The following is a 25157-nucleotide window of genomic DNA, read 5'->3' on the forward strand; positions in this document are numbered from 1 at the left end:
GTCCGACCATGGCAGGGAAAATCTCTCCCATAGAAAATAATAAGTGTAATAAATTGCATAACTCATCAACGGTTGATTTAAGACGGAAGTGTCATAGAAGAAAAAATGCTTAGAACTGCGTAAAGTATAAGGTGAGTTAGCCACTTTTGTTGTCAGTGAGTTGGGTGTAAGTACGAAATAATACCACCTATCTCTGATTGTGATTGGCGGAAGTCGCGTGTAACTCGTTTATTATCAATTTGCGAGAGAAATGCCATAGAAGAAAAGATTCTTAGAATGATCAGTTCTACTAGAAAATGTTAACGAAAAGTCGAAAATCGGATAAGGGCAACGTGTAAAATTTGACCGAAGTTTTAACTCTAAAAGTACAAAGAAGTATATATTAACTATACTCGATTTTTTTCCAGCTGATGATCCACTTTCGTGGATCCTTCCAAACTTTTCCATGCACACTTCCACATTTGTCTAGAACTCTTCACTCACACTGCTTGCATGATCATGAATTGGCGCATACACACACACAGTCGCCCACATTTGTATTCCAACTTTCAATCTTACCCACACAATCCTTGAGCCAACTGATCCATACTCTCTTATGGAATATAAGGACAATATTTTGTAAATATGATACTTCAGGTATGAAACTGAAACCAAGCAATCACGCGGCTGGACTGCGCAGGTGCCACATTCACGAAAGTGGATCATCACCTGGAAAAAAATCGAGTATAGTTATGACACTGAGTCTTTGTTCACAAATGTACCTCATGATGAGACTTTAAATATAATTTGGAGAATTTTGAACCCTCAGACTTTTTTTTTATATACTGTAAGTAAGGAGATAATTAAGAGATTGTTTAAATTTGCCACTTCTGAATCTTTTTTTTAACAGTAAATTTTAAAATCAGGTTGATGATGTTACCATGGGGTCCAGCTTAGTTCCAATTTTTGCCAGTTCATTTTTATGTAACAAGGAGATTAAATGACTAAGGGACTGTCCGATTGATTTTAGGCCTGTTTGTTACAGAAGGGGAGGGTGAGATGGAGAGATGGGGTGGAGAGGTATATGAGAGAGGGGGGTGTGAGTTGGGAGCAGGGGAGTGAAATGGCGGGGGACAGGGCAACTTGGAGGCGATTTGTTTGTGGCCACCCCAAACGGGATTGAGGCGTCTGGCAACAGATAGATAGATTGTTACAGAAGACATGTGGATGACACGTTCCTAATTTTCAAATGTGAGGAGGATACCGGTAACTGGATTTTTCAGTACAGTACAGTAATCCCTCTAATATCCGGACGCCCAATAACCGAACATCCCCACTAACCGAACCTTATCGTCCTGGGATCAAACATTCCCAAAATGGTCCGAAAATCCAAAAAAATTGGAAAAAAAAAATCGATTTTTTGCCGTCCGTAATTTGAACTTGCCGCGCGCGCCGCGTGAGAGCATTGTTTTGGTTCGTCATTCCTCCGACGTCCGATAGAGCGCCGCTGCATCCTCCCCACTTCCCGCCTGTCTCTCACCGCGACAAGACCTACGCTCTTCGTCATGGCTGCCCACGTGCTCGCTTTTGTGGTGGTGCCGTACTTGCTGCAAGGCCTCCTGCTGCTCTCTGCCCTACTCTTAGTGTGTGTGATGATGGCCCCGCCTCCTGAGAAAAGGAAGAGAGTGGTGTTGACTCTGGAGAAGAAACGGGAGATATTGGAGAAGGTTGATGCGGGTTGGTCTTCCTCTCGCATTCTCCGCGAGTTCAACCTGGCCCGGTCGACTTTGTTTGATATCAAGCGTTCCCGAGACAAGCTCATGCAGTACACGGCTGACTTCTCGTCGAGAAGCAAACGCAACGTGGAGAGGAAGGTTATGTTTACTCCCAAGTATGCAGAGATCGACCGCTCCACGTTGATTTGGTATCGACAGCAACGTGCAGCTGGTGTGATGGTACGTGGAACGGAGCTGAAGGCTGCTGCTGAGAAGTTTGCAAGGCTTCACGACGCCCTAGACTTCAAGGCATCCGAGGGTTGGCTCTTCGCGTTCAAGTTGCGACATGGCCTTACTAACCGTAAAGCACATGGCGAAGCATTGGACGCTAACGAGGATGGAGTGGACGAGTTTCGGCACAAGGTGAAAGGCTTGATCGACAGGGAGGGCCTCACTCTCGGTCAAGTCTATAACGCTGACGAAACTGGCCTATTCTATCGCTTGGTGCCAACGAACACTCTCGCCGATGAGACGGAGAAGCGTGTACCTGGCCGCAAGCTTTCTAAGGAACGGATATCTGCTTTGTGTTGTGCCAATGCTAACGGCATGCACCGGCTTAAGCCCGTTATTGTTGGCCGTGCAAAGCAGCCTCGGTGCCTTCGTGGGGTGATGGATGTCCTTCCTGTCGTATGGTACCATTCTTTGAAAGCATGGTTCACAGCTGTGATTTTCAAAGACTGGTTTCACCATCACTTCGTCAAGGAGGTCATACATTACCAGACGAAGACACTGGGAATTCCTCGCGACCAGGTAAAGGCTCTCCTTCTCCTCGACAATGCACCTGCCCACCCGTGCGACAAGGACTTGGTTGCTGAGAATGGCCGTATTAGGTGCATGTTTCTGCCACCTAATACGACTGCTCTCATTCAACCAATGGACCAAGGAGTGATCGTGGCAACAAAGCGCCTGTACCGTCGGAAGTTCCTGGACGAGGTGATGGTGGTTCTCGAGGACGAGGACGAGCGCAGGGAAGGACGTGACACTCGAGGCAAGCGGACTTTGGAAAACCTTCGCCGCTACAACATCAAGTCTGCGCTGTACAACTGGGCTAGTGCATGGAAGGAAGTCCCTGTGAAAACTCTTGAAAATGGTTGGTCTCGTCTGCTTCTCGGAACAGATGTGGAGTACGATTTCCTAGGGTTTGACGTGGATGACTTCCATGCACGGCTACGTACGCACGGCGACGATGTTGATGTGGACGATGTTCGTGAGTGGTTGGACGACGACGAGGGCGATCCTGGGTATCAGACGTTGTCTGATATCGAGATCGCGTCTTCGGTTGCTGGTGTCAGTCCCGAACTTGAAGATTCCGACGACGAAGGCGATGATGATGCAGACTCCGCCCAGCAGGACACTACTCCAGCCATCCCCAAGCTGAGCGCACTCCGGGAACATCTAGAGTTCGTCCTAGACTACTTGGAACACCCGGACTGCGACAGGGAGATGGGGCCCGTGGAACTCGTGGAGGAAGTGCGTGCTTTCCGGCAGCGCATCATCAATCGCCAGAATCGTCGGTCCTTGCGTCAGTCAACGATTGACAGTTTTTTCAGGCCCGTGACCCCCGCTGTGCCAAGCCCTGGTTCCACTCCGTTGCCTCCCCAAGACAGGCCCTCATGCTCCGAGCCACAGCCCAGCACATCAGCTACAGTGGAGTCACCGCTCGACGTGAGTTTGCGGCTGTCTTCAGAGTCTTCTGTAGTCGGTACGCCATCACCACTACCCACCGATGCACCCCTTGGACGCCTGCCAGTGATACTCTCGGGCTCTGACAGTGAATAAACAGCAAGAACTTCTCCACTAGACCACACGGGAATTTTGAGTGTTGTGCAGTGAAAAAAACGGTGTGTTGTGTTAAGGTTTTCAAGTTGGGAGAAAAGACTAAGTAGAAAAGAAATTTAACGTAACTAACCTTCTTTGTTTTGGCTTTGGAAACTTAAAAAACTTGGGAAAAGTTAATGTGCAACACTTAAATTTAATGGAACATTATTTGGACTAAAGTGAACACTGTGAAAAGAACGGACTTCTGTGTGTTAGTGACTAAGTTCAGTGCAAGACTTCAGGAAGAGTGTAGTGCAAGTGCTTCAGGAAATCGTTCTTACTGTCAGAGTCCGAGAGGAGGTGGTTATTCATCGAGGTGGCCAGGGACTTGCTGTAAGTAGCCAAAATGTTTCATGTTGTACTATTTTCCATACTATATTTACCAGAATGTTTCATATTGTATTTTTTCCCATACTATACTTACCAGAAAGTGTCATACTGTACTTCTTTCCATACTAAACTTACCTCATGCATGTGCAGTAGGAATGTGTTTTTCAGAGTTCGGTTAGGTTCGGTTAGGTTAGGTTCGGTTAGAGTCCATAAGTACCAGAATGTTTATTAATGTATGAACATACTTCTAAACCCACATTTTATGTGTCTATTGCATTTATTTCAGTCATTTATGTGCCTTATTGGTGTGATTTGGGTATTAAATAGGTGCTATGCATGTCCGGAGGGAGTTGTATAGGTGTTTCTCTGTGTTAGGGTCCGTAAGTACAAGTCCATAAGCTGGGGCCCAATATCCGGACAAAACCAATATCCGAACCTACCGATGGCTCTATTGATCCGGATATTGGAGTGATTACTGTATTTGAATAGTCAGCATAAAAACATAAAATTTACATGTGAAAAGGAAAATAATGGCTCACACTCATTTTTGGATATTCTTATTACAAAGTCTAATACCTGTACAGTACTGGGTTAGTTACTGGGATCTATAGAAAACCTACATATACAAGTCTTGGATTAAGTTGGTTAATTTTTGCCCTCAGATCTATAAGATTAATTTAGTCAAAACCTTGCTAAGTAGGGCCAACTATATGACTTTTCATGTGTAATATATATATATATATATATATATATATATATATATACACACACAGTATATTAAGCAACGTTGGGTCTGGTTAGTACTTGGATGGGTGACCGCCTGGGAACACCAGATGCTGTTGGCATCCCTACGTGTCAAGTGGGGTTGGTGGAGGATTAGTGCCCCTCCCTGTAAAACAATTAACTCTAAGCCCTTGGCCACCCCATTTGTGATACATGGCGTCTGGCAATGAATGAATGAATGAATATATATACTGTATATATATACCAGTATATATATATATATATATATATATATATATATATATATACAGTACCCTCGCGTCCAACACGCGTTAGTCCAGCACGATTCGGGTCCAGCATGGAGAGCAATTAATTAGTATTATTTAATACGATTTAATTACTGCAACACGAGAGTGTTAGCATAACACGCACAGAGCTCCGAGAAGTGGGCGAAATCCGTAGAGTTCACTCTAGCACGATCACCCCCGGTCCAACACGGTCATACTGGACATTCCTATGATGATGATAGCCAATGAAAACTTCTGATCAAGTAGCCTTCCCCGCCCGCTATCGTGACGTGATCGTGATGCCACCCAATTAAAAATGCTTTTGGTGTCACGTGATGTTTTGTTTAAATTTCTCCCGCCACAGCGCCACTCAGTTGCATAATTGCATTGGAAGGTGCTTTTTTCTTGCTGCATTTTCTGCCCTTGTTACTGCATTTTACCCTGCTCACGATGCCTAGGAAGCCTTCTGAGAACCCCAAGAAGCGTTGGCACCTCCCTCAGGCCACCAAACTAGAAAGCATCGAGAGGAAGAAGAAAGGGGAGAGGAAAGTTGACATTGCCAAGGCCTACGACATGAATGAAGCCAACGTGATCATAATAAAAAACTAACTAAGACAAGATCCTGGCAGCCGAAGGCTTTCACACGGCACTTCATACCCGGTTTGCCGAGGATACGATGGTAAATCGGAACGGTAACGTGGTAAAATTGCCGACGATACCACGGACATTTGGAATTCATCTGGATGGATTCCTGCCGAGGATACGACGGGCAAAACAGTGTGACCAAAACCCAGGCGACTCGACAGAGAATGTATCGTACTACAGCATTTAACATTTAGCCTGACACTGAATACATATTAATATTTTAGAATAAATATCAGTCGTTTTGAAACCCTTCTCATCGGCGTGCATACCAGTTTATAAACAAAGTTGCTTCTCCTTAATCTCTACTGAGTCAGTGACAGCGATCACTTTCCACAGTCACGAGACGGGGCTCTGGCAACGGTGTGAGAAGCATGCACTTTGCCGAGGATTACAGTGCTAGGACAGGCAGAAGCAGGACCTTCCATGGCTGTGGACGAAGATAGTGATTCTGAGTGTGATTTCGAAGGATTTATGAGGGAGGTTGAGGAGGAGCAACAGCCATTACCCGCTAGTGACGCCAGCAGCCATCCTCCGGGGACCCAGTAGGGCTAACTACAGCCTTGGATACTACCTTCCATTCCCAGCAAGCCCACCAACACTATCCTAAAAGGTTAGTTATCATTCATAGCACAATACCATATATTATAATTACAATAGTACCAATATATGTATAGGTATATGGGAGGTATTTAGGGTGACTTTTCCGAGGGTTGCTGACATAATTCATTTTTCCCCATAAGCTCTATTGTTGGTCCAACATGTTTTTGGTCCAACACATGACCCATGCATGATAATATTACTGTGCTGGACGCGAGGGTACTGTACCGGTATATACATATATATATATATATATATATATATATATATACTGTATTCGTTTTTGTTTTCATTTTTAAAGGCTCCAACATGTATATATATATATATATACACACAGTATATATACTGTACAGTCAAGTCGCCTAAGGCGTGGCCAATTGGTTCTGGACTGTGCCTATGCCATAGAAAACCATGCCATACAAATAACTAAACTTATGGTAAAAATGGAATTTGTTTCAGGAAAAATGGAATTTGGTTCTGGACATTCACCCAAAGTCCCCCTTTTCATCCCACTTTTCCCCATTTTTCCCCCACTTTACACACGCACACTCAAGCAATGAGTCATTGCATGTATTACACATAACAATAGGCACAAAAGACGAGAGGGTGATCAGCCTCGTGTCTACTTGGGCAATACCACGTGCTGCAGATCGAGCAAAAAAAAGCTCGGTCAAGTAGACACAGATCAGCTGACCAACCAAAACATTAAAGATGGCGAAGGCTGCCTGGTCAAGCACTGATTGAAAAGTTTATTTGGTAAAGTTTGTATGCTCAAGTGTCAACAAAACTCACATTTAACACATTAATAATCATTCTTATATACGTGATGATGGGAGGCATTATACTTCATCTTTGCTCAGAGGTAGGTGCTTCGTCACTAACCCATTCATAACGGTTTTATGAACAAACCTATAAACTAGTCAGAATACCGAAAGAATCTTTAATGTTTTATTACCTAACACAATGAATTTGGTGAAGTTTAATCTCTTCAAAAGAGAGAAAAAAGTCCACAGTTGGAGCACTTGTAGTATGGAACTGAAGTGGTCGCCATCTTCTTTGTTTACAAACAGGGGACCTCGCCACTAGGGGAATTTGCCCGCGCATTTCAAACCTTGCCTTGCCTGCACCATAGGTAGTTTATGCACGTGGTTCATTTTGGGGGGTCTGGCACCTTGCTATGTCATAGAGAACCGTGGCATAGAAGTCCATGCCATGGACAACTTGACTGTATATATACAGTATATATACAGTATATATATATATATATATATATATATATATACAGTAATTCCCTGATATACGATACCCCTAAATGTGATACCTCGGCTTAGCGATGGGGGTACAAATTGCACCAGGCCCCGATACCCGATAGGCGAGCCCTGGTTTAACGATGGGCCCTCTGATGTCGCGCCCGCAGATGATGGGCTGAAATTTTTAATCACGCGTGTTCCCGCGGCCAGCTGAGCCCACCCACCTCCCAGGGTGCGCAGAAATGTTCGCGCAGGCGCCATACCCATCGCTCACCCTGCGCTAACCCATATCGCTCTTCTTGTTCAGGCCATCTCAGAGTGAGGATCTCCCTTACACTCGCCCGCCACGTATCATATTGCTTCACCAACATTCTGCAAGTTTCTATCGTAGTGCATTGTAATTGTGTTCAAGCAGTGCCGTGAGTAGAGCAGTGATTCTAATTGTGTGTGCAGTGCGATATTGTGTGAATTTTAGCCAAAATAAGTGTGATCATGTATGGTAAGGGTGCTGCACATGGTGGGGCTAGTGGTGATGCTAGTGGAGCCCTTAGTCTTGGTGGTAAGCGTCCTGCTAGTGATGGTGCTGGTGATGTTCCTGTGAAGCGTGTCCGTAAGACTGTGTCACTGGAGGTGAAATTGGATATCCTTAAGCGGCACGACAAAGGTGAAGGTGCGTGTTCTATCGCCTCGGCTCTCCACCTGGCCCAGTCGACTGTCTCCACCATCATCAAGAAGAAGGAGGCCATTAGGGCTGCTGCAGGGGAGGTTGCAACCTTATCCGCCTCCCGTATCACCCGCCAGCGAGAGTCTGCGATGGAGGAGCTGGAGAGGATGCTGCGCACATGGGTGGAAGATCGGCGCAAGGCACCCATGAACCAGGCTATTATTTGCACTAAGGCTCTCTCGCACTGGGACAAGCTCAAGGTAAGGTGTGAGCTTGATGAAAGTGAGACCTTTTAGGCTAGCCATGGGTGGTTTGACCAGTTTAAGAGGCGGGCAAATCTTCACCGCATGAAGATGAACGGTGACGAGGCGAGTGCAGATATGGTGGCGGCGGCAGCGTTTCCTGATGAGCTGAAATGCGTCATCGCGAAGAGTGGCTATAGTATGAAGCAGGTCTTGAATTTTGACGAGACTAGGCTCTTTTGGAAGAGAATGTCCTCCAAGACATATCTCGCAATGGAGGAAAGGTCTATGCCAGGATTCAAGCCGTCAAAGGACCGGCTGACACTGCTGCTGGGGGGCTACTCCGAGGGCGACCCGAAGTTGAAGCTGCTCCTAGTCCACCACTCCGAGAACCCCAGGGCTCTTGTGGGGTATGTTAAGGAGAACCTTGAGGTTATCTGGAAGTCAAACAAGAAGGCTTGGTTTGACTTCAGATATCTGTTCATCATATTTTCACTCGTACCTCTCTTGTGTGGTGAAGAGGTATGCTTCTTGTGAAAATCTGGCGAACAGATATCTCCTGGTGGTGGATAACGCGCCTAGCCACCTGCCTGCAATGAAGGAATGGGCCAGCAATATTGAGGTGGTTTTCCTACCCCCTAACACCACGTCTTTGTTGCAGCCAATGGATCAAGGGGTGATCGCTGCCTCTAAGGCCTACTACTTCCGCCTTACAATGAAGCATTTGGTAAGGACCTGCGACAGTGACAACAGAACAACTGTACAGCAGTTCTGGAGAGGGTACAACATACGCCACACCCTGGAGAATATAACTGCAGCATGGGACGAGGTGAGCCAGGCGATGATGAACGGTGTGTGGCGGAAGCTGTGGCCAGAATGTGTTCATTCCTTCACCGGCTTCCCCAAGGGCGTGTAACCTTTGCCTGTCGAGCAGGACATTGTCGAGTTGTCACACGAGCCGGGCTTCAGGGAGGTCGACGAGGATGACGTGGAGGAGGTTTTCGAGAGTCACAGGGAAGAGCTCAGCAATGAGGAGTTCTTCAATATGGAGATCGAGCGGGCGCACCAGGAGGCAGAGGAGGAGGAGGAGGTTGTGCCTGAGGTCCGAGCTCTCAACATCAAGATCCTGAAGGAGATGCAAACAAAGCTGGATGAGCTTATAGACCTTATGAAAACACACGACTCCCCCCAGGACGAAGCAGAGACACAGCTAATCGGTTCAAGGAGAGTATGAAAGTGTACAGGACGATACTGGAGGAGAAGAGAGCGGACAGGCAGACAACGATCATATCGTTCTTTAAGCAGGGCCCCACCAGGCCAGCAAGTCGCACGGGATCTTCCCAGCCCTCAACGAGCAGAGCATCTCCCCAACGCTCAACTAGCAAAGAAACACTGAGGGACACTTCTCGCCGAGGACATGCTCGGCCCGTTGTGCTGGACCTAACCTCCAGTTGATCGCCGTCTCCCGTGTTACCTGTGTCTCCACTAAGGCCCTCTGACACTTCATTGCTGCCTTCCTCGTCCAACCCTCCATCTCCCGCACCACTTCGGCCAATGTCACTGTCTCCCTTGCCATGACGAGAGTCATCACAACTGACTCCATTGCCACCTCATCATTCATCGCAGCGGTCTCCCTCGCCACCTCACCGGACATCGCAGCTGTCTCCCACACCACCTTCTCTATCATCGCATCGCACTCCATCGCCACCCCCAGAGCCATCGCATTGCGCCTCATCGCCATCACCTGAGCCAGCGCATCACACCCTATCGCCTTCGCCTGAGTTATCGCATCGTACTTCATCGCCTCTGCCTGAGTCATCGCATCGCACTCCGTCGCCTCCACCTGAGTCATCGCATCTCACCTCATTTCCAACCCCCTCTGACCCTCCCCTGGAGAGCTTTGAGGAGGGCTGAGTGTTGGGGAGCACCATATTTCCCTTAGCCATGGGGGGGATAGCAAGGATGATGACCAAGACTGGACATGGACTTACAAGGAGTAAGTGATGAGAGGTGTTTGATATTCTCTAACCTATTCCTTATGATTTTCAGGTTTTATTTGTTGCTTTCAGTGAGTTATTTACAGGTGTTAGGCTTAGGTTAGCTTTCTTGACAGCTGTTAGGCCATTTGTATTGTCTTTAAACCTGTTTTGGGGCTCATCTTGGTGGGTTTGGGCCTTGGTTTGGGAGGAAACCCAAGGCTGGTAAACAGTCCACATTGAAATGTTGAAATACATGTTAAAAGTATCCCGATAAACAATACCCCACCGAACGATGGGGTTGTACCTAACCAATTAGATCGTTAAACTGGGGTATGCCTGTATATATATATATATATATATATATATAATATTTATATATATATACAGTAATCCCTCCACTGTCCGACGTAATAGAGCCAAAGGCATGTCCGTTAAGTGGTCCTGTCTGGATAGTGGGCACCAGCCTCCTGGACTTGAACTTATGGACCCTAATTCAGAAAAACACCTATACAACTCCCTCTGGACATGCATAGCACCTATTTAAGACCCAAATCACACCAATAAGGGACATAAAAGACTGAAATAAATGCAAAAGAACCATAAAATTAGGTTTTAGAGGTGAGTTTATACAATATTAAACATTCTGGGTACTTACAACAAGTCCCTTGCTCCTGGACTGGTACTTAAGGACCCTAACTCAGGGAAATACCTCCCTACTGCACATGCATAGCACCTAATACCCTATTCACACCAATAAGGGACATAAAAGAGTGAAATGAGGTGTTAGAGGTAAGTACAGTATGGAAAATACAGTACAGTACAATATGAAACATTCTGGGTACTTACAGCAAGTCCCTGGCCATCTCAATGAATAACTGCCTCCTCTCAGACTCTGACAGTAAGAAGGATTTCCTGAAGCACTTGCAGTACACTGTTCATGAAGTCTTGCACAGAACTTAGCCATATGCACTCAGAATTCCATTCTCTTACCACTGCGCACTCGTCTTACTTGCGCTCCATTGTACCTTAATGAAATAAGTGTTGCACTCTGCACTTTAAGTCTTTCCACTCTTGAAACCATTTTCTAAACAAAACACACTCAGGTTAATTTATGTTACATTTACAGTCCATTAAATCTTTGTCTTTTCACTCAGAACTCAAATTCCTTAACACTATGCACCACAATGCTCCTTTATATCCTCATTTGTCAGCCTGTCTCTCCATGTGACTCCACAGGCTCCTCTTAAGTAACTCATTGCCACTGCTCTCACTCTTGACTTGTGTCCTTCCAACAACGTCCAAGCTTCACTTCCGTACGTTAGAGTTGGTATCACAATACTGTCATGTAGTAACTTTTTCACTTCCATGCTCACTTCCCTGCTTACTTCCCTGTTTCTTATCACTGCTTTCAAAGAACCAGCAACCTTTCTTCCCTGCTGTACCCTTTCATGCACTTCACCCTCCAAACCTCCATCCTTACTCATCACACTACCCAAGTACTTAAACGTACTCACATTTTCCAATTCCTCACCATCCACCCTCGCTGTACATTCACTGACTTCACCTCTCTCAAAGACCATCACTTTACTCTTCCCTGTATTCACCTTTATATTCCGTTTCCTACACACTCTCCCAAACTGATCCACCAAGCCTTGCAGCTCCCCTTCGTCTTCAGTCAACAGCACAGTATCATCTGTAAACAACAGTACAGGGAGTTTCCAGACACTATCCTCTCTCACCAGGGCCACTCCAACGTCCACTACCCTACCTTGTACCTCTTTTATTACCCCATCCATGTACAGATTGAACAACCATGGAGACATGGCACATCCCTGTTTCAACCCAACTTTCAAAGAGAAAAATTCACTTAGTTCACCATCCACACGCACTGCAGCCTTCGCACCATCGTACATACTCTTCACAGCATTCAACAACTTCCCATCTACTCCATATATTCTTAACACTTTTCACAATCCTTGTCTATCCACCCTGTCATATGTTTTCTCCAAATCCATGAAAGCCGCATACAACTTCTTTCCCTTCTGTAGAAACTTTTCCACTAAAGATCTAAGAATGAATATCTGATCTACACAACCTCTTCCCTTCCTAAAGCCTCCCTGTTCTTCTCCAACTAATTTCTCTGTTCTTTCTCTAACTCTGTCAATAAGTATCCTACCATACACTTTTCCTATTACTGTATACAAAGAAGACAAATGCCCCTATGATTACCACACACTTCTTTTTCCCCTTTTCCTTTGTACAAGGGAATAATTATACCTGACTTCCAATCCTCCAGGACTCTACCTTCCTCCCAGGCCAATCTGCACATTTTCCACATCGATTCTACTACTATCTCTCCCCCATGCTTCAGTATTTCACCACACACTCCATCAATTCCTGGGGCTTTCCCCGATTTAACTTTCTTCATTGCTTCCACAACTTCTATCCTACTGATTTCTTCCTGTCTTCTCACCTCCCTCCTTCTCCCAGCCATTCCCCAGCCACTTATACTCACATTACTTCCATCCTCTATGTTCAACAATTCCTTAACCCCTTAAACACGGATCGTCGTATTTGCGACGGTCGGCCCAAAGGACAGAACGGCGGATCGTCGCGTTTGCGATTTGAGTAAATTTTGAATAACCGCGGGCAAGCAGGCTCCAGCTAGTATTGTCTATCAGTACCACCACCCTCTAGCTACAACTAGCATACTTTACCTTTGTACTACTGACCTCAGTTGTTGCCAAATATTGCATTTTCCCCCCGTCCCCCCCCCCCCACCACCACGGCCCGGCCAGCCTGGCTGTGATACATGGCAGCGCTCTGAGCGCTCAGAACTGTAAATCTGCGATCTCCTCTCACAAGCAGTTTATGCTACTAGGAAATGCTTGTTTCCCCAGTTGTAACACTAGCTTTTTTTCTCATGGTTTGCCTCTGTTTAGCGTCAGTTTACTGCAGGCTTTCAAAGTGAGATTATGGTGAGTTCTAGCTCTTCCCAGTCAGTGCAAGCGGCCGACAGGAACGAGAATAAAGTGGCGGACGTAAGGCAGAATAAAAAGCGCGCCGTGGTGATCTTTTGGGAAGTAATATGATTAAAAATAATGTAGTATACATGTTTTTAGCTGTGAAAATGGAAATGTTTGTTGAGTGACGGGAAGACCGCCGCCACAGTGCATGTCAGCCGTACGCTTCGTTGATTTTAGCCTTATTTTCAGTGCTTATTGTACAAATACGGATTCCTAACTACCTTTACGTTGTAGTATAAAGTTTACTGTGACAGAATGAGGCTGTGGTAGAGGGGAAACCGGGTTGCTGGAGGTGTGAAAGTGAAGATTTGGTTACCCAACTTTGCAAGTCTCCACAAGTCCTTGGGTAGTCCACGAAGGCTCAACACCTGTCTCTGGAGAAAGCTGAATGTAAGTACTATCTGCCATACCAAGTATAATGTTCTAGGGTTAATCTCTGATTTTTGGCGAATATTTTCCTACAGGTACTCAGACCGCGATACAACCCCGCCACTCGGGGGGAATCGACTGTACACAGCCGCGTTTTAGGGGTTAAAGTGTTCTCTCCATCTGCTCACTTTTTCTCCCTTCTCCACTTGTAATCTACCTTTTTTATCTTTCACTCCCCTGCTAACTTCACTTCCACCCTGTCTTACTCTTTTCAACTTTTAAATTTAATTCTCTTCTGTCTTTCTTTCCTTCATTCTTTCCTTGTCCTTCTGCCTACAGGTGACTTTACATTCCCTCTTCTGTCTTTCTTTCCTTCATTCTTTCCACTTCCTTCAGCCTGTGGGTAACTGTACACTGAGTGACAATCCAAATGGTTTCCTGTGCACCAGGAAACCATATACTACACTGGGTGGTAACCATATAACCAAATTTTGGCGCCTGGTGGTTTAGTGGGTAATTATTGTGCTCCAATCAGATTGAGTCAGTGAAGGTTTATATCCAAGGGATGGTTGGGGTTGATTGCTCATTTAATGCCACTCAGGGACGAGTGAGGCTGGTCACTTTCATCTTAAATGTCGGGACCAACTGCCTAGCACTGGGCTCCAATGCTCCTTATGGGGCAATGTAGGATTGGATGATGGATGAATGGATGAAATAATAAGAAGAACGGAAAGTGTAAGCCTGTAATTATTTTGATGAAATACCGTAAGAGAAATGGGAATGTGTGTAATATTTTGTTGTGTAAATAATAGTTGGTGAGTGGGGTGTGCCTGCTGAGATGGATGAGAATGGGAGTGCGTTAGTGGACATTTGTGCTGGGAGGGGGTTGGTGGTAGCCAATACCCTCTTCAAACATAAAATGATCCACAGGTATACATGGCGAGTGATGAGAAGGGTGGGTGGTGAACTGAATGAAAGGAAGGCAATGATTGATTATGTGTGTGTGGATGAAAGGATTCGAAGATGTGTAATGGATGCAAGAGTTTATAGAGGTTGGGGGAGTGGACTTTCTGACCACTACTTGGTGGTGGCCAGAATCAAGGTCCAATTAGAATGGAGAAATAGAAGAAGGGAAAGACGAGAGGAAGGAGTAGTTGCAAGGAGAGTGGAAAGGTTACAAGAGGATGAGAAAAAGGCAGAGTATAAGAGAGAAGTGGAGGAACGATTGTGCAAATATGAATTGGAGCAGATGGGAGACCTGGAAGGTGTGTGTAGCATATTTACAGAAGAAATATGTGCAGCATGTGATGTGGTGTGTGGAAGGAAGAGAGGACGGAGGGGGGTGCAAGGAACAGCGTGGTGGACTGAAGAGGTGAAACAGGCTGTGGCACAAAAGAAGAAAGCATACAATGAATGGATGAGAAATAGGGGCGTGGAAGAAGTTGAGAGGCAGAAGAGAGAGTTATATGTAGAAAGAAAGAGAGAGGTGAAAAGATTAGTAAGAGAGAGTAAGAAGAGAGTGGATGAGGAATTTGGTAGGAATTTGAGTGTAAAGTGGAGGGACTGTAAGAAAATGTTCTGGAAAGAGGTGAAAAGAGTAAGACAGGGTGGAAGTGAAGTTAGCAGGGGAGTGAAAGATAAAAATGGTAGATTACTAGTGGAGAAGGGAGAAAAAGTGAGCAGATGGAGAGAACACTTTAAGGAATTGTTGAACGTAGAGGATGGAAGTAATGCGAGTATAAGTGGCTGGGGAATGGCTGGGAGAAGGAGGGAGGTGAGAAGACAGGAAGAAATCAGTAGGATAGAAGTTGTGGAAGCAATGAAGAAAGTTAAATCTGGGAAAGCCCTAGGAATTGATGGAGTGTGTGGTGAAATGCTGAAGCATGGGGGTGAGATAGTAGTATAGTGGATGTGGAAGATGTGCAGATTAGCCTGGGAGGAAGGTAGAGTCCCGGAGGATTGGAAGTCAGGTATGATTATTCCCTTGTACAAAGGAAAAGGGGAAAAAGAAGTGTGTGGTAATCATAGGGGCATTTGTCTTCGTAGTATAGTAGGAAAAGTGTATGGTAGGATACTTATTGACAGAGTTAGAGAAAGAACAGAGAAATTAGTTGGAGAAGAACAGGGAGGCTTTAGGAAGGGAAGAGGTTGTGTAGATCAGATATTCATTCTTCGATCTTTAGTGGAAAAGTTTCTAGAGAAGGGAAAGAAGTTGTATGTGGCTTTCATGGATTTGGAGAAAGCATAGACAGGGTGGATAGACAAGGATTATGGAAAGTGTTAAGAATATATGGAGTAGATGGGAAGTTGTTGAATGCTGTGAAGAGTATGTACGATGGTGCGTAGGCTGCAGTGCGTGTGGATGGTGAACTAAGTGAATTTTTCTCTTTGAAAGTTGGGTTGAAACAGGGATGTGTCATGTCTCCATGGTTGTTCAATCTGTTCATGGATGGGGTAATAAAAGAGGTACAAGGTAGGGTAGTGGATGTTGGAGTGGCCCTGGTGAGAGAGGATAGTGTTTGGAAACTCCCTGTACTGTTGTTTGCAGATGATACTGTGTTGTTGAGTGAAGACGAAGGGGAGCTGCAAGGCTTGGTGGATGAGTTTGGGAGAGTGTGTAAGAAACGGAATTTGAAGGTGAATGTAGGGAAGAGTAAAGTGATGGTCTTTGAGAGAGGTGAAGTCAGTGAATGTTCAGCGAGGTTGGATGATGAGGAATTGGAAAATGTGAGTACGTTTAAGTACTTGGGTAGTGTGATGAGTAAGGATGGAGGTTTGGAGGGAGACGTGCTTGAAAGGGTACAGCAGGGAAGAAAGGTTGCTGGTTCTTTGAAAGCAGTGATAAGAAACAGGGAAGTGAGCATGGAGGTGAAAAAGTTACTACATGACAGTATTGTGATACCAACTCTAACGTACGGAAGTGAAGCTTGGACGTTGTTGGAAGGACACAAGTCAAGAGTGAGAGCAGTGGAAATGAGTTATTTAAGAGGAGCCTGTGGAGTCACATGGAGAGATAGGCTGACGAATGAGGATATAAAGGAACGTTGTGGTGTTGATGTGGATGTGATAGGGAGCGTTATGAGGAACACACTGAGGTGGTTTGGCCATGCGGAGAGGATGGAGGGTGAAAGACTGACGAAGAGAGTGTATGTGAGTGAGGTGGAGGGGGGAAGAGGGAGGGGGAGGCCGAGGATGAGATGGAGGGATGGGGTGGAGAGGTATATGTGAGAGGGGGGTGTGAGTTGGGAGCAGGGTAGTGAAATGGCGGGGGACAGGGCGACTTGGAGGCGATTTGTTTGTGGCCACCCCAAACGGGATTGAGGCGTCTGGCAATAGATAGATAGATAGTAAATAATTTGAAAATCTGAGCTAAGTTTTCCAAGGTCTTGTGCAGTCTTACTGATATAATTTTAATTTCATTGGGTATATTTAGTTGTGGTAGGTGGTGGTGACCATCATCCACTCACTTGATGTAGTGCTGCCTACTTCTTCCTTAGCCTTTATCATTCTTTTTCTGTGCCTGTCCTCCTCTCTTCCTATTTCTCCCATCTTTCCTGTCACTTCTTATTGCTTTTCTTTCCTTTACAGGTGGCTTTACATTGAGTGACAAGGCTAATGGTTTCCTGTAAGCCAAGAAACCATTTACAACGCTGGGTGGTAACCATAAAACCAAACCATATGTGCTCCCTACGTGTCAACAAGTGGGTTGGTGGAGAGTTAGTGCCCCTCCCCATAAAACAACTAACTCAAAGTCAAATGGCCACCCCTTACGGGATTATGGCATCTGGCAGTAGATAGATAGATAGATATTTACTGTACCTTATAGCAGTACTAATTCCCATTGTATTCTGATTTCAGAGAACATAAATGGCTGTCTGTAGCAGTTTCCGAGAGTTTGTTGGAAGCAAACCACCTCTGGTGGTGTTCTTTTCAAGTATTGCCATATTTGCTCTCACCCTTGTCAGTGTCAGCCTCTACCTTCAGAGCCACAAAACTGAAATTCTCAACCCAGACATAAAGGTGAAGATTTCATAATGATTACTCCTTTAAGTATTGTTACTTTGTCATTAGTGTTCAGGACAGTGCTCTACTATCCCAAGAACAGTATATACAGTAATGCATGTCATTGGTATGTTGCTGTATGATAGCACAGTACTGTATTTCCATCTGTTTTTCATAGTACAGTTCAGATAATGCTTTAGTATCCTAGGAACAGTATATACAGTATTGCATATCAACGGTATGTTACTATACCATAGTAGTGTACTGTATTTTTATCCTTATAGTGCAGTTCAGATAATGCTTTAACATAATTCTAACATAATGTGACTTAGTTATGCCATAATCTGTGTGATGCAATGGTCGTGTTTATTGTGAGTGTGAGCAGTGGAAATATGACTGTTGAGGATTATGTGTAGGTTGCATAATATAGATAAGATAGGAAATACCTTAGTGTGATATGTGCAGTTACGTGATCGTATCGTCTTATCATTTATAAATGCCCCAGTGTGCTTGCATGTTAACTGATTGTAAGGTACTGTAGGGCAAGGTGCAGTAGTATGGTAACTTATAGTTGATGGATATGGCTTTGTGCTTAATGGAATATCACATAGAGATAATGGATAGGATAGGGTGATGAAGAGGATATATGTGAATGGGTTTGATTTTAGATGGTAGTATGGAATGCAGCTGTGAAGGTGGTTAGAGATGCTAATTGATTGTGTAAAAATATGAGCAGTGGATGAGGAGAAAGTGAAGGGAATGATGGTAGGATCAACACAGAATTGGACTGATGAAGAGGTACACATGGTTGGAATTACACCCAATTTAAACTGGTGATCAGTGGAATGGCTTTTTCTTACAGATGTTGTGAGGGTTACTGAATCAAGTCCAGCATGGTAGTGTGGATGGCTTAACCCCTTGAATCCAGTGACCTATTCTTAGGTGTATTCTTATTACTGGTACCTTCAGACAAGGGGTGGTAGGGAGTGGAGACCATCATCCGCTCACTTGATGTAATACTGTCTACTTTTTCCTTCACCTTTATAATTCTTTTTCTGTGCCTTCCCTCCTCTCTTTCTATTTTTCCCATTCTTCCTGTCACCTTTTATTACCCTTCCTTCCACTTCAGGTGGCCCTGTATTGGGTGACAAGCCTAATAGTTTCCTGTACTGTTTATAATGTTGGGTGGTAACTATATAGCCAAATGATGTGGTGATGTGGGGCTTAGCATGGTACCCCTGTTAACTGGCTGGAGAAATGCGAATATGGGATGCCATCCATCCAGGAACCAAACCTTCACACCCTTCACCTAAAGAGACACCATTTCACTCCATGGGACAGCCCTGCAAGGGTGATTGCTTGCTGGAAGCTGATGGGTTTGCTTGATCAGACAAATTGGGTTTGATCTACCGTACTGTCTGCAGATGGTTTTATTCAGCTTGGACAGATTTTTCGAACTGAAAAGGCTAGATACAGAATTCTTTAATTCCTTCACTGTAAGAGGTGTCCCTTAAAGTTGAATATAGCCATCTAGAAGTAGCAAGAATAAATAAAAACTATATCATTCAGTAGGTGTTAACTAAAAGCAGTGCAGGTAGGTGATGAGGAAATGGAGCATGTGAGTGCAATCAAGTACTTCGGTAGTGTGATGAGTAAGGATGGAATTTTAGAGGGAAGGGTGCTGCAGGGAAGAGAGGCTGCTTGTTCACTGAAAGCAGTGGCAAGGAATAGGGAAGTCAGCATAGAGTAAACCAGTCACTGCCTAACAGTATTGTACAATAATGTGATTCCCCACTCCCACAAACAAACGTGAGGCTTGGACCCTGTTGGAAGGACACAAATCATGAGTGAGAGCAGTGGAAATGAGTTTTCTGTGTGGAGCATGTGGAGTTACATGAAGAGACAGACAGACAGATGAATAAGGAAGTAAAGGTGTATCATAGTATTGGTGTGGATGTGATGGAAAGTGTTAGATGATTTGGCCATGTGGTGGGGATGGAGAATGACAGACTTGCTAGAAGAGTGTATGTGAATGGGGGAGAGGGGGAAGGGAGAAACCATGGATGAGATGGAGGGGTGGAGTGGATAGATATGTGTTTGAGGGGTATGAATTGGAGGGAGGAGAACCAAATGGCAGAGGACAGGGTGACATTGAGGTAATTTGTTTGTTGCCACCTCTTGTAGGAGTAAGGTGTCTAGCTATAGATAGGTAGTTTCCATTAATGTTAAGGATAGGAATGTGTTCCAAAATTTCAAAACTTTTTCCATGCAACAAATATTGTAAGTGGGGGGAGGGGGATTAACAGATCAGCTTTGTAGATGGCAGTGTCTAATAGGTAGTCTTTCTGTACTGTACTGTGAACTTTTTAATGAAATTGAATGTCAGACAAGTTACTTATAATGAGGACTTACAACTCCTGGGGTGGAGCTGGAACTTTGAAAGCTTGGTTAACTACTGAATGGAAGTGTGGCCCATTTTTGTTGGATATCCTGTTGATAGTTTTCGTACTGTTGTTTTCCTTTCTTCATGTGTCTGGATTCACCTTTACCATGTGAAATACAGGTAGTGAGAAAAAAGTTGGGACAATGATGGCTAAGGTTACAGTATTAGTAAAAAATGTTGTCAGTTTTTTTTAATTCCATTTTTACACCACAATTCTTCTTCGTATGTAGACTTCCAGTAATGAATGTTTTGGATAGATAAATCTTCAAATACTTTACCACTCTGCTGCTGATAATACTGATTATTTATTATTGTACTGTAATTAGTCATAACATTTTTCCAGAATGATTATGGAATATAACAGTGTTGTCATACTTTTTTATCTTCAGGACTGGAATAGCTTCTACTCTACATTATCAAGCTTGGAGATATGCTTTCCAGCGAGAGGCTCATCAAAGGTATCCAAAATGAACAGATCCAGAAGGGAATTGCCACGAGAGCCAAAAATAGAATCTGTAACATTGCCTGTCTCAGTGGACAGCAACACCACTATTGGCACAAATAGTACTCAGTCCAATATTACTGTAAGTGTCCTTGCGGATGTGCAGGTACTGAAAGCCAGACGTCATCTAGTGGGAACAACCCTCCACACACTCCTACCTGCCAAGCATCTTGGGTTCAAAGGTATGAGACTTGCTTTATTGTTTGTTTTAATGGCTTGATACCTTAAAAATATTGAGCAAGATTGTCAGAGGAAGAAATTAGAATTAACAAGTAGCAAAAGACAGCATTATTTACCTGCTGAATGGTTGATGAGTGTGTGGTCTGCTATTTATGCCTGAAGGTGAGAGAAGAGGCCAATATGTGTTATTTTTATGATGTTGCATTTTGTTAGGATGTTTACAAATTTATAGTTCTGTAATAGATAGGAAGTTTAAACATAGGTACTGCATGTTCATAGGCATGTATACAGTACTTTGAATATAGACTGGTTGTAATATTTCCTACTGTAGACTTATGTACAGTATGTTCTTAGGGATGTATACAGTACTTTGAATGTAGACTCTGCTCGTAATATTTCGTAGTATAGACTTATTTATGTTATTAGACATGTATACAGTGCCATGAATTAGACTCTGCTCATAATATTTCCTAGTATAGTTTTAGGTCCATCCTTTTTTCCTTCCATTCTCTTCTGTCTTTCTTTCCTTCATTCTTTACTTGTCCTTCTGCCTACGGGTGACTTTACACTCCCTCTTCTGTCTTTCCTTCATTCTCTCCACTTACTTCAGCCTATGGGTGAATCTACACTGAGTGACAAGCCAAATGGTTTCCTGTGCACCAGGAAACCATTTACTACGCTGGGTGGTAACCATATAACCAAATTTTGGCGCCTGGTGGTTTAGTGGGTAATTATTGCACTCCAATCTGATTGAGCTGGTGAAGGTTTATATCCAAAGGTGGTTGGGGTTGATTGCTCATGTAATGCCACTCAGGGATGAGTGAGGCTGGTCACTCTCATCTTAAATGTCGGGACCAACTGCCTAGCCTTGGGCCCCTACACTCCTCATGGGGTAATGTAGGATTGGATGATGGATGGATGGATGGATAGTTTTAGTTATGTTCTTAGACATGTATACAGTACTTTGAATGTAGACTCTGCTCTTAATATTTCCCAGTATAGACATATACTCATGATGTTACACGGTGTATAGATTCGTGTCCTTAATATTTTTTTTAGTACAGAGTATTGTTCCTGGTACAGTATTTTTATTGTTATTTTACCATTTTGCTGTTTTTTCTTGTGATTACTGGTTAAATTTTCAGCTATATACAGTCAGTCATAGAGTACCGTGAACAATATGGACAGGACAAGGACCGTGGTGCTCAGACATGTGTTGCTCAAACAATATGTTTGCATGTATAATGGTACAATGTAGTCTAGTGTCTTTCCAGAACACTCACTTTTACCCCTTCTTACCACCCTGCCCCTCATAAATTATCCCCTACTTACACCCACCATCAGGTAAAACACTGAAAGAGATATAACTGCTGTAGTTAAGAACATGAGTGGTATTAAAATCACATCAACAATAAACAAAAGTTAGACTGGGTACCCGTGTGTTGTTGTGTAGTTCTGTGGCACTCTTCCCCCTCCCCCCTGCCCCCAGTGTTGTTGTTGTCATTGTTGAGATGTTGCTGCTCCTGCACTTCCTTCTTCAACATCTGAATTGAATCCTTCTAAGTCCAGGGCTGAAACAACAGAGCTGACCTCGTCATTCTGATGGTGCTTTCATTCACACCGTGTTTTTTTTACCATTTCTGCCTACCTGTTTTCCTGCTGTAACTCCTTTACTGTCTCATACTTCTGGACATATGTGAAGATGTGCTGCTTTCTGGGTGGCTGGGGTTAATCACGTGGCATGATAAGAGTCAGTGTCTTCGCTTGACACTGAAACACAAAAAAGATCTTGCTGCATAGTGTGGGTAGAACTCGGTGAGATGCGAGAAAGGATTGAATATACAGTTATGCGCCCAGGACAGGTACCCAGATGTAAACCAGCCAATCATGGTGAGTCAGTCGAAGCGCATCTTTCAAATTGCATTGCCTGACCAGCTAACATTTCCTTTGTAAGCTTGAGATATTCCCCATGTTGATTATGACCTGTCACATTATTCTGACCGTGTAAGTACAAAAAGACGATACTCAACCACGTGTTACTCAAGGATTGACTGTAATTCCTGTTACCTTACATGTTTCTAAACTTCAGTCTGTTGTGAATTTTTATTTGGAAGAATTACAGTATATGCATACTGCATATGTGTTTAGTGTCAGAATGAGGCAGTTTTAGTTCAGCTTTGGCCATTTTTTGGTACCATTGTTTATGGCGACCTGACCAGACCAGAGAGAGAGAGTTACTCTGGACACAGAGTAAACAGTCTGTTCCCTGAGGTCCATGAGCCTTACATCCACTAGAGGAGCCACGCACTGTCGCTTGTCACCACTTCGGCAGTGATAGTCACCAACCTTACGAAATGCATGTTACGACTTTCTCATTAATGACTTGTATATTGGTATTAGCAGAGGTGTTTTATGGCATGTCCAGAATCCTTGTGGGAGATGAGTTAAGACAGCTGCTTAATCCCTTCAATCCAGTGACATTTCAGTTTTATTTTAGTCACTACTCTGGATGATGGCATTCAACCTAGGTAGGGTCTTGACCAGTGAAGATGTTATTGAAGGCTAAAATAATAGCTTCCAGTATAAAAAAATTTTCCTGTGCTGGTTTAGAATGTTTGATGGATGATAGTATAAATGAATTATATATATATATATATATATATATATATACAGTAATCACTCTAATATCCGGATGCCCAATAACCGAACATCCCCACTACCCGGACATAATCGTCTTGGGATCCAACATTCCCAAAATGGTCTGGGGGGAACCCCCCTCCCCCCCCCAAAAAAAAAAGAACCCCCCCGTCCGTAATTTGAACCTACCGTGCGCGGCGCGGGAGAGCATTGTTTTGGCGCGTCATTCCTCTGACGTCCGAAAGAGCGCCCCTGCATCCTCCCCACTTTCCGCCTGTCTCTCGCCGCGAGTGCACGCTTGTTGTAATGGCTGCCCACATGATTGCTTTTGTGGTGGTGCCCTACCTGCTGCAAGGCCTCCTGCTGCTCTCGGGCCTCTTCTTAGTGTGTGTGATGATGGCCCTGCCACCTGAGAAAAGGAAGAGAGTGGTGTTGACTCTGGAGAAGAAACGGGAGATATTGGAGAAAGTAGATGCGGGGTGGTCTTCTTCCCGCATTCTCCGCGAGTTTAACCTGACCCGGTCTACTTTGTTCGATATCAAGAGGTCCCGAGACAAACTCATGCAGTGCATGGCTGACTTCTCGTCGAGAAGCAAACGCAACGTGGAAAGGAAGGTTATGTTTACCCCCAAGTTTGCAGAAATCGACCTATCCACGTTGATTTGGTATCGACAACAACGTGCTGCTGGTGTGATGGTACGTGGAATGGAGCTGAAGGCTGCTGCTGAGAAGTTCGCCAGGCTTCACGACGCCCTAGACTTCAAGGCATCCGAGGGTTGGCTCTTCGCGTTCAAGTTGCGGCATGGCCTTACCAACCGTAAAGCACATGGCGAAGCATTGGACGCTAACGAGGATGGAGTTGACGAGTTTCGGCACAAGGTGAAGGGCTTGATCGACAGGGAGGGCCTAACTCTCGGTCAAGTCTACAACGCTGACGAAACTGGCCTATTCTATCGCTCGCTGCCAACGAACACTCTAGCCGAGGAGACGGAGAAGCGTGTACCTGGCCGCAAGCTTTCCAAGGAACGGATATCTGCTTTGTGTTGTGCCAGTGCTAACGGCATGCACCAGCTTAAGCCTGTTGTTGTTGGCCGCGCAAAGCAGCCTCGGTGCCTTCGTGGGGTGATGGATGTCCTTCCTGTCGTCTGGTACCATTCTTTGAAGGCATGGTTCACAGCTGTGATCTTCAAAGACTGGTTTCACCATCACTTCGTCAAGGAGGTCATCCATTACCAGACCAAGACACTGGGAATCCCGCATGACCAGGTAAAGGCCCTCCTTCTTCTTGACAATGCACCTGCCCACCCGTGCGACAAGGACTTGGTTGCTGAAAATGGCCGTATTAGGTGCATGTTTCTGCCACCTAATACGACTGCTCTAATCCAACCAATGGACCAAGGAGTGATCGTGGCAACAAAGCACCTATACCGTCGAAAGTTCCTGGACGAGGTGATGGTTGTTCTTGAGGACGAGGATGAGCGCAGGGAGGGACGGGACACACGAGGCAAGCGGACTTTGGAAAACCTTCGCTGCAACAACATCAAGTCTGTGCTGTACAACTGGGCTAGTGCATGGAAGGAAGTCCCTGTGAAGACTCTGGAAAATGGTTGGTCTCGTCTGCATCTTGGAACGGATGTGGAGTACGATTTTCTAGGCTTTGACGTGGATGACTTCCATGCACGGCTACGTATGCGCGGCGACGATGTAGA

The 25157-nt window shown here is 44.7% G+C and overlaps 1 protein-coding gene across 1 annotated transcript in view; it reads left to right on the plus strand.

Moving 5' to 3' along the window:
* The window catches only part of LOC145393481 (THUMP domain-containing protein 1), a 117494-nt gene that overhangs the window by 53710 nt on the left and 38627 nt on the right, over window positions 1-25157 (plus strand). Inside the window, exons 2-3 of the mRNA XM_080267593.1 lie at window positions 17543-17704; window positions 20519-20813. Of these exons, the coding sequence (XP_080123719.1) occupies window positions 17552-17704; window positions 20519-20813 (448 nt within the window). The 5' untranslated portion in view covers window positions 17543-17551. The remainder of the gene's footprint in view (window positions 1-17542; window positions 17705-20518; window positions 20814-25157) is intronic.

Source organism: Coenobita brevimanus, chromosome 24, assembly GCF_032717465.1.
Source record: "Coenobita brevimanus isolate Jiangsu-jjx chromosome 24, ASM3271746v2, whole genome shotgun sequence".
NCBI classification, from domain to species: Eukaryota; Metazoa; Arthropoda; class Malacostraca; order Decapoda; family Coenobitidae; genus Coenobita; species Coenobita brevimanus.